The sequence below is a fragment of the Palaemon carinicauda genome, chromosome 22, assembly GCF_036898095.1.
Source record: "Palaemon carinicauda isolate YSFRI2023 chromosome 22, ASM3689809v2, whole genome shotgun sequence".
Classification (NCBI taxonomy): Eukaryota; Metazoa; Arthropoda; class Malacostraca; order Decapoda; family Palaemonidae; genus Palaemon; species Palaemon carinicauda.
Window position 1 is genome coordinate 84181425 of NC_090746.1, and position 10786 is coordinate 84192210.

General features: G+C 33.6%; 1 protein-coding gene and 1 long non-coding RNA gene across 2 annotated transcripts in view; one reads left to right on the top strand and one right to left on the bottom strand.

Annotated features, from left to right (window-relative positions):
* Nucleotides 1-226: 226 nt before the first annotated feature.
* LOC137616574 (uncharacterized) overlaps nt 227-10786 on the bottom strand; it is a 423519-nt gene continuing 412959 nt past the window's right edge. The window contains exon 7 of the mRNA XM_068346454.1: nt 227-2379. Within this exon, the coding sequence (XP_068202555.1) occupies nt 2297-2379 (83 nt within the window). The 3' untranslated portion in view covers nt 227-2296. The remainder of the gene's footprint in view (nt 2380-10786) is intronic.
* Nucleotides 4716-10786, top strand: part of LOC137616575 (uncharacterized) — a 133960-nt gene continuing 127889 nt past the window's right edge. Inside the window, exon 1 of the long non-coding RNA XR_011039450.1 lies at nt 4716-4897. This is a non-coding gene — a long non-coding RNA (uncharacterized lncRNA). The remainder of the gene's footprint in view (nt 4898-10786) is intronic.

Consider the following 10786-nt stretch of genomic DNA (forward strand, 5'->3'; position numbering starts at 1 on the left):
CACTCATTCCCACTACACTAGGGCGTCTGTTTATATTATTTCTCAGTACAGATTAACAGAAGCTCACTAACTTGTATCGAACAAGTACGAGAAACAGATATATTAAGCTTTCATCTTCTTCCTGGAAAGATAACGGAATACGAGGAATCTTCGAATGAATTGGTAAGTTAGGAATGACTTGAGGGACTCCCGATACGAAAGTCTAACCTGGAATGATGAGATATCCTTGTTTTTTTCTGAAGAGATTATGCTGACGAAGCATGGGCGCTCAAGTTTCCATGAAATGTACGAAACGCCGATGCTTTAGATAAACACACGTTCATCACCTGAGCTTTATAACGCCCCATGTGTATCAGAGACGAATGCATTCACCGATGGAATAACTGACTATTTTCAACATGGAACACATTTCTAATCGCCCTTATCATCATCAATATCATCATTACATCATATTGATCTTCTGAATTATCTAAACATTTCCTAGGACGCCAACACTTCACACATTCCATTGGTACCCTGTCCACCCAACAAAGAAAAACCTTATGAAGAGCTGATGCACAGTCAGGAAAGTGTAATGAAGCACTTTGTTTTTTATCAATTGCTCTACACATGTAATTAATCATGAATTTTCTATAGCAGACACTAGCGAATCTGGAGTCTAAATGGAAGACCCCCAATCCTCTCACATTACGTATACAGAGTAATTCATACAGAATACCATAACATCTATACACATACCAGTGTAATGCAGCTAATACTGTGTAGGTACATCGCTCATAACAAAATTATATTTCAATTGATTTTGGAAGCCATTTTTACGTATCTGAACAAACATCTTTTTACATATGTCACCAGCTTACTATTTATTCACATTTGGCAGATCATAAATTTCTGATTTTTTTAACACTGTAAGATTAGATAACTGTCTAATGTATTGCAAAAAGAAAATTGGAAAAACCTCAGAGGAACTACTGAAAGGTTAATCAGTATTATAACAAGAAAACTTCGGGTAAAAATGATTCAAATAAAACCTGACCAATGATTCAATGTTTTAGCAACCCATATTAAAAGACAATATCTATGAGCACCCTGTACACTGCAAAAAATTTCCTCACGAAATTAAAATATATATATTGTAATCTGAAACAGTTAATTGATTGCAGATTTAATTACGTTGAATATTCATATCTAGCAGGTGAAAATGCAGTGTTTAATATATAATTAAATTCACATAATTCTTCGTCTTTAGATTCTTGTTTTTTTATTTCACCAAAAATCTTTCTGATATATGGGATGTTTTTCCTCCCAGATTTCATGAAAGAGTATATTCATCCACGCAAAATCATCCCTTTTCTTAGGAATTTAGCTTTCCTTTCACTTTGCTCTTTTGTCTTTTAGTAACTTGTCTTGATAAATCAAATATTGGCGGAGGTTTGAAAAATGTTCAAAGGTCTTATTAAGTTTATCTTCCATGGAGTAAGTTCGAGAAGGATTTCAATCAGAAAGAGGCTTTCATAAAGGTTAAAGGTGTCTGGTTTCAGTTCCAGTTTTAGCAGAATAGATGTTCACCGGAACGTCAGCAGGGCAAGTCCAACACCCCACTGTGGGGCCCAACCACAGCAGTGGCCTCCCCAGTAAACAGTTTAAGCTCACTGTCCTGGGCGGGGATCGATCATCTGTCATGCGAATGCTAGGCAACCACGTTACCACTGTAGCCTAGTAGCCAGGAGACAACCGAACTGCTTATTTGTGGTCTTCCATTGCTTGGATGGCAAGCTTATCACTTTCGCATGTACTAGGATAATCACTTTCCCTTGAAAACACCATTATCAATATCATGCACGATTATGAACAGTAATATAACACAGTACAGTAGCGGCGATCTAACTTTATACATTTTTTGGCTGTCCATGTCAATAACAGACGTATGATTAACTGCAGCTAATTTATTCGGAATCAGACCATTATCATTTAATTAATTTCCATAAATTCTTTATTTTACAGTACATTTATCTTTATTCTACTTCAATGAAGCGTCACAAAACAGATGGGAAACACGTCTTATTCATGTGTAGTATGAGTAGGCGTTCACTACCAAGTGTGAGACTAGGCTCACCCGTTCACTCGTGCTGTTCCTCCTATCTTTAGTGCTCGCAATGCTGGTATTCCATTCAGCTCCGTCTGCTTTGTAACGGAACGTTATATCTTATATTAACTTTCGGTCAGTAAGTCTACATCGCGTCTCTCTTCGAATTCACAGCACCATCAATCAATGAAAATTATGCTCTCCAGACCATCAATGTCTTCTGAAACCCATTATGAACGTCGCCATCGTCAGTTGCAAGTAAATGTTCCAGTCCGGTCTGTTAGAGGCGTTCACTGCGAAAGAAAAATGATAAATGGTATATCAATTATTCATTGGGAGTAGTGGTAATATAAACAATTCCTATTATATTGTCTAAAAGGATTTACCCATGACTTGAATTTAATCTTAAACTGTTTACCTTGCATTTGCAGCACCAGGAATATGTATGTATATATATATATATATATATATATATATATATATATATATATATATATATATATATACACACACACACATATATATATATATATATATATATATATATATATATATATATATATATATATATATATATATATAATTCTGAGAAATCAGCTGCTAATCCTTAGACAAGAAAAATTTCAAGAAAAGAAATGATAACAAAATACTGAAATATGTTTCCTTTTAGGAAATGTGCAAGTCAGGTGTATGATTAAATATAAAATGCACAGATTCCAATTAGACAGTTAAATATGAGAGGATGGCTGGAACAGTCTTAAATTCAGGTTTCAGACACTGCGCCTGCCAAATCACCGCCTGCTTGGACGCAGCTTTAGACATTTTATCGCTCTGGGATACAAAACTCTTATTAAAATCTTGATATGAATGAAAGTGTTAGGAGGGTAAAGTTAGTTCTCAAAGGCTATGCTGGCAGTTTGTCTGTGATATACAAAAATCTTCTTGATTTTGGTGCTCAAATTCTTGATCTTGATCTTAATTCTGCTTTTAATCATATTACAGTAATCAAGTCTCTTGTTTTCAAATTTAAACATGGGGAAGTTAATGGACATTATTTCTAGTTAAACTGAACGTCTTAACTAGTAGATTACAAAATGAGTAATTGTTGAAAGGCAACAGTAACTACAAGACTATAATCTCTGGCATTCCACACTTTAGTGACATGGTCCCTTTACTGTTCACATTATGTATAGGCCTATACGCTATCTGACTTGGCCTTGGAAGAGAGGTTGTTGTTTATATATATATATATATATATATATATATATATATATATATATATATATATATATATATATATGATGCTAATCTCTGCATCGTTCTTATCTCCTGAATGTAGATCTATAGTTGTGGATCTCTTAACAGTTCTAGCTACTCTTAGTGGATGGTACTATGCAATAATGTTTATCAGGTATCTACTTTCTTGAACTTCATTCCTTGAAACAAATTGCAAATATACCCGAATCACGACAAGATGAAAATTGAAACATAAATAACAATTCGAAATGGTGGTATATTGTAGGAGTAGGAAAGAACAACATATAGGCTTATGTACGATACACACACGTGTATATATATATATATATATATATATATATATATATATATATATATATATATATATATATATATATACATGATTTGCATTATTCAAAGAAAAATAAGATAATTTTATGGTATGTAATTATATGAAATTGAGCATTATTGGGGTTCAAGTACTATCTATCTAATGTTTGAATGGAATATCGCAAGAGGGTCTGCCCCTCTCTTTTATTCTTCTCCTGTACTTCTCTTTCTCCCTATTTCCTTAATCTTTCCCAACCCGAGTACCTGCCTTTGAGCTATAAACTGGATTGTATCCAGGGGTAGGCTACTCTTCCTTTCCCCATTTTCCCCACTTCCCTATCCTTATTATTATTATTATTATTATTATTATTATTATTATTATTATTATTATTATTATTATTATTATTATTAATGTTTGAAATTCCCAACTAGTGATTAATGTTGGTAAGTTTTGATTATGTATATCCAGAAATGTTGTAGTATGATAGTGCATCCCCACCAACGCAAGAACCCGGGTTTTATATAAAGTAAATAATCTAAAATGAACGAACGAAGCCCATCACTTCAAGTCTCATGGAATTTTTAAATCAAATTACTCTCATACTTCAAAAGTTCAAACTTGTACCAAATGTAGGCCTATTTATGCTGGACAGGGTGACATGTCTCTTATTATAGTTTATATATGAAAGATGTTTTAATGCTGTTACTGTTCTTAAAATATTTCATTTTAATTGTTCATTACTTCTCATATAGTTTTTTTCCCTATTATTTCCTTATTACGTTTCTTTACTGGGCTATAGTTCTCTTGGAGCCCCTGGGCTTATAGCATCCTGCTTTTCCAACTAGTGTTGCAGCTTAGCTAATAATAATAATAATAATAATAATAATAATAATACAAAATTGGATTGGAAATGTAAAATATCACACCAGATAGTTGTAACGAACTGATAGAATAATAGTTTTACTGGTCACTGGTCACTCAGTCAGCAAGAGACTACGGGGTCCCTCACACAGAAAACGGGGAGTCGGGGAGACGGGGACTCCCACCCCAGTCCCCACCCACCAGCTTTAGGGGTAGGACGTGCATCGTGCCTCCTCTGGGGTCATCCCATCTATTACGAATGAGATAGATTCGTTATTAAAAATGGAAGTGGGGAACTATAGTGTAATTTAAGAAGTGTGCGGGCATAATGAATCGATCTTTCAGAACAACCGAAGCCTTGTTTAATGCCAGAACATTTGAAGGTAAGAAGAACCTTTTATAGGCTTTGGTTGTATAATAAGTATATACGTCTATCTCATTACGTCATATATAGATGTATTATTTCCAAATCATGGTGCTATTTGTTTTTGCATTTTTAATGCTAATATTTGTAACAGTAGACTAGTAAGAATAATGATAACCATCCACCAGAGGTTATGCAAAGGTATCTGCTTAGAGTTGAAATACTGAGACGTCTGTATTTTTCACTGATATGTTCTAGGGTTTTTATAAATGATCAGTATCAAACTGGTATTAATGATAATCATATGGTTTTTATAGTTTAAGTGTGATTTATGTCAGTGGGAAAGAAAGCTGGTTAGGCCTATGGTGGGAGGGAGAATGTTACCGTTTTCAACTTAGCCTTTTAAACTTTTGGCGGGAGAGTATGCTCGGTCTAGGTATATAGCGCAACAGTGAGAGTATGTGAAGAGTTTATGAAAACTTTGTCGGTATTAATCTATAAACTAAATATTTTAATAGGTTTATTAGGAAAATATAAAAAAGTGTACTGCTTATGCATAGCCAAACTGCTGAAGAATTGTGCTATTCATAAAGCAATGGTCTGAGCCCTCGGCCTTGCAACACCTACGCTTTCTAGTAAAGCCGGAAGATATTCTTATTAATTTACATAACTCGCCTGTTATACAAGACTGACGTATTTTGAATTAAGCAATGATCGTGAAATCTTCACGATTTTAATACAACTTAAGGTAAAATGTCAGGTATCGATGTACTTTATTCTAAATTGAAATTATAACTAAGTTTATGAATAAAAAACTGCTCTCGTACATATAAGTCTCCTAAATACTCTAGGGCCTTTAGGATTGGAAGTAAGTCCGGTATATAAGGATATAGAGAGTTTGGTTTATGTACGCATATTTACTTTGTTATTTATAGTTTTTATTTAATTTTAAACACCCGGAAAGCAATCTGTATGAAATATTGCCATCTTAGTATTTTGTTTTTCATTTACTAAAATTTCCACCATAAGTATCTCATCATAACTGTGAGACCTTTAAACCTCAAACATGTGGGGATGGGGGTAGAAGGATATAACCAGGTGGGGGTTAAAGATGATGGTGGAGAGGTGGCAATTAGGTGATCTTAATGTATGGCTTGACGAGGTTTGCTTATTAACATTTATGAAGTGATGATGATGATGGTAATACCCCTATTGATATTTAATTTCAATGATTCCAACTCGCAATGAAAACGGGCTTGTTTCGTTCTAACATTGTTATTCGGTGGCCACTGAACATCTTTGGAACAAGGGAATCTTCACCCGAAAGAAAAACAATTCCAACACTAACTTGAAAGTAGTTAGCGGTAATATATATATATATATATATATATATATATATATATATATATATATATATATATAGATATATATATATATATATATATATATATATATATATATATATATATATATATATATATATATGCGCAGAGAGAGAGAGAGAGAGAGAGAGAGAGAGAGAGAGAGAGAGAGTGTTACAAGGATTTTGGATGTCTCAAAGACTTTTTAGTCCATTCCCCGAGACTCCATTTGCACTTTGGTAGAGCGATTTAGTTTAAGCATTTGGAGAGTTCTTATGATCTTATCTAACTTATTCTAGAGAGAGAGAGAGAGAGAGAGAGAGAGAGAGAGAGCAGCTGCTAGAATAATGCAAACAAAGGATATATCATTCCGACTTATATTTATTGGAATAGTCAGTTCCCACAATATTTAAGGATGTTCCATATAAAAATGTAATAAGGAATTCAAATATATCGGTGTGATTATATTTTTCGATAAGTATTCCCGAAAACGATTGCATTTCTTAAAAGAATAAGAGATAAGACCTCTCTATCTCTTTCATATATATATATATATATATATATATATATATATATATATATATATATATATATATATATATATTTATTATATATACATTTATATATATATATATATATATATATATATATATATATATATATATATATATATATATATCTATATATAAACTTATTTATTATATATATATATATATATATATATATATATATATATATATATATATATATATATATATATACAAGTTTATTACAAGTCTAACGTACATATTCTTGTCGAATTCAGGAATCTGTTCTTAGACTTGAAGGTAATCCCCCTCCACTATGAGAGCTGATTAGTGAGTTTACAACGCGTGGTTATTTATCATGAATATATCAGGGGCGTAGGAGCGTTTTCCTGTTTGGGGGGGCTAAAGTTCGAAATAACACTGAAGGCGGAGCCGCAGGCGCGAAGGTATATGGGGGGAGGGGGGGTCTCCCCCAGAAAAGTTTTATGATGAAACACCCTCAGATGCGATTTCCTGGCATCTGACAGCATATTGTATCAAAAACAAAATCATATTTTTGGAAGATTTTTATATGACCAATTCCAATTTTTACACAATAACAATCATAAAATACCAATAGGCCTATATACATATATATATATATATATATATATGTATATATATATATATATATATATAGAATTGTAAGTAAGCAAAATTAAGAACAAGCATATTTATAATATAAACATACACATTGGAAAGTCATGCCTGAGACCAGAAAATATACATATTAAAAGTGTATGAATAATGTATTATTAATACTTCGTAAGCTCTGAAATTATATAAAGGTATACATATTTAAAAAGAATTATGAAGAAATTATATATATATAGGCCTATATATATATATATATATATATATATATACATGTATATATTTATATATATATACATATATATATATATATATATATATATATATATATATATAAATATATACATGTATATATATACATTCATGCATATGTTTATTTGTGTGATATTCGTCAACTACATTTGTTCGCGTGTGTCATGTTTTCAATTTATTACTGCGTATCAATAATGTAGTTTGTTACTATAATAATGTTTGGTAGCCTAATGATGGATAGATTAACATAAGTTTGCACGGTATGCACTGTGGGTCAAACATTTTAAGTGGCTTGATTACCAATATTGGGGCTGCTCTCTGTAAAACTAAGCGAGTGACGAGTGACGTACGGGACTGTGAAACTATGATGCTGGGTACTAACATGATACTTACGTGGCGGGGGTGGGGTGGGAGGGTGAGATCGTACAAGAGCTGTTGCCAGAGATGAAATGCATTTAAAAAGATGTAAATCTGAATGTTTAAGAGCATATTTTCTGCAAAAATGTGGGGGGGGGGGGCTTTAGCCCCCCCTGCTTCTACGCCCCTGTATATATCAACGTGTTGCAAACACTAATCACCTATCATAGTGGAGATGAGTTTATTTCATATCTAAGAATAGATTCCTGAATTCGATAGGAATATATACGGTAGAATTGTAATAAACTTGCATTTGTCTTGATAGCATGGTTGGTTACAGTCTGCAAGCATGGTTGCGGCTAAGAGGCATATGTTCGAATATATGCCCAGCCAGAAGCTGTTATCATAAATGAATTTCTTGTGGATATTCATTCCCAAAGATAGGATTCGATATTAAATGCCATTTTGGTTGATATTTACATTAATTGAAATAAAAATCGTTAGTCATTTATATATATATATATACACATATATATATATATATATATATATATATATATATATATATGTATATATATATATATATAGGTGCCTCTAAGGGTTTTATGACCTCTATATCGAGGTGCCTTATCTCTAGCATTAGGGGCTTTTTTACTTCCTATTTTGCGGTGCCTTATCTCTAGCTTTAGGGGCTTTTTACCTCTATTTGTAGGTGTCTTAATTTTAGATTTAGGGGCTTTATGACCTCTATTTTTAGGTGCCTTACCTCTAGCATTAGGGGCTTTTTTACCTCTATTTTAAGGTGCCTTATCTATAGCATTAGGGGCTTTTTCACCTCTTTTTTTTAAGGTGCCTTTTCTCTAGCATTAGAGCCTTTTTTACCTCTGTTTTTAGGTGCTCTATCTCTAACATTAGGAGCTATTTTACCTCTATTTTTATGCGCCTTATCTCTAGCATTAGGGGCTTTTTGACCTCTGTTTCGAGGTGCCTTATCTCTAGCGTTATGGATTTTATGATCTCTATTCTAAGGTGCCTTATCTCGAGCATTAGGGGCTTTTAGACTTCTGATTTTAGGTGCCAGGTGCCTTATCTCTAGCATTAGGGGATTTTTACCTATATTTTGAGGTGCCTTAACTTTAGCTTTAGTGGCTTCATGACCTTCGATCAAAGGGATTAACCGGTGATGAAGTGTGGGACAGAGGTAGATGGAGAACGCTGGCCAGAAACATCGACACCGCATAAAAGTGGGAAAAGATGCAGACAAAGAAGGAGAAGAAGATGACCTCTACTTTTAGGTGCCTTATCTCTAGCATTAGGGGCTTTTTGACCTCTGATTTTGAGGTGCCTTATCTCTAGCCTCTAGCATTAGGGGCTTTTTGGCATTATTTTGAGGTGCCCTATCTCTAGCATTAGCGGCATTTTGACCTATATTTTTAAGTGTCTTGTCTCTAACATTAGGAGCTTTTTTACCTCTATTTTTAGGTGAATTATCTGTAGCATTAGAGGTTTTTTTACCTGTATTTCAAGGTGCCTTATCTCTAGCATTAGGTGCTTTTTTACCTCTATTTTAGGTGCCTTATCTCTAGCATTAGAGTTTTTTTTTTTTACCTGTATTTCAAGGTGCCTTATCTCTAGTGTTAGTCTTTTTTTTACCTCGATTTTAAGGTGCATTACTTCTAGCATTAGAGGCTCTTTGACCTATATTTTTATGTGCCTTATTTATAGCATTAGGGGCTTTTTGACCTCGATTTTGATGTGCATTACTTCTAGCATTAGAGGCTCTTTGACCTCTATTTTAGGTGCCTTATTTATAGCATTAGGGTCTTTTTTACATTTATTTTAAGGTGCATTACCTCTAGCATTACAGTCTCTTTGACCTCTATATTTAGGTGCCTTATTTATAGCATTTGATGCTTTTTTTACCTCGATTTTGAAGTGCATTGCTTCAAGCATTAGAGGCTCTTCGACCTCTATTTTTAGGAGCCTTATATTTAGCATTAGGGGCTTTTTGACCTCTATTTGTAGGAGCCTGATAAATAGCATTAGGGGCTTTTTTACCTCGATTTTGAGGTGCATTATTTGTAGCTTTAGAGGCTCTTTGACCTCTATTTTTAGGTGCCTTGTTTATACCATTAAGTGCTTTTTGACCTCGATTTTGAGGTACATTACCTCTAGCATTAGATTTTTAGGTGCCTTATTTCTAGCATTAGGGGATTTTTTACCTCGATTTTGAGGTGCATTACTTGTAGGATTAGAGGCTCTTTGACCTTTATCTTTAGGTGCCTTATTTATAGCACTAGGGGCTTCTTGACCTCGATTTTTAGGTGCAGTACTTCTAACATTAGAGGCTCTTTGACCTCTCTTTTTAGGTGCCTTATAATTTATATAGCATTCGCGGCTTTTTTACCTTGATTTTGAGGTGCCTTACTTTTAGCATTAGAGTCTCTTTGACCTCTCTTTTTAGGTGCCTTATTTATAGCATTAAGAACGTTTTGAGGCGCATTACTTCTAGCATTAGAGGATCTTTGACCTCTATTTTAGGTGCCTTATTTATAGCAGTAGAGGCTCTTTGACCTCTATTTTAGGAGCCTTATCTATAGCATTAGGGACTTTTTGACCTTGATTTTGAGGTCCATTACTTGTAGCATTAGTGGCTCTTTGATCTCTATGTTGAGGTACCTTATTTATAGCATTAGGGGCTTTTTTACCTCGATTTTGAGGTGCATTATTTGTAGCGTTAGAAGCTCTTTGACCTCTCTTTTTAGGTGCCTTATTTAT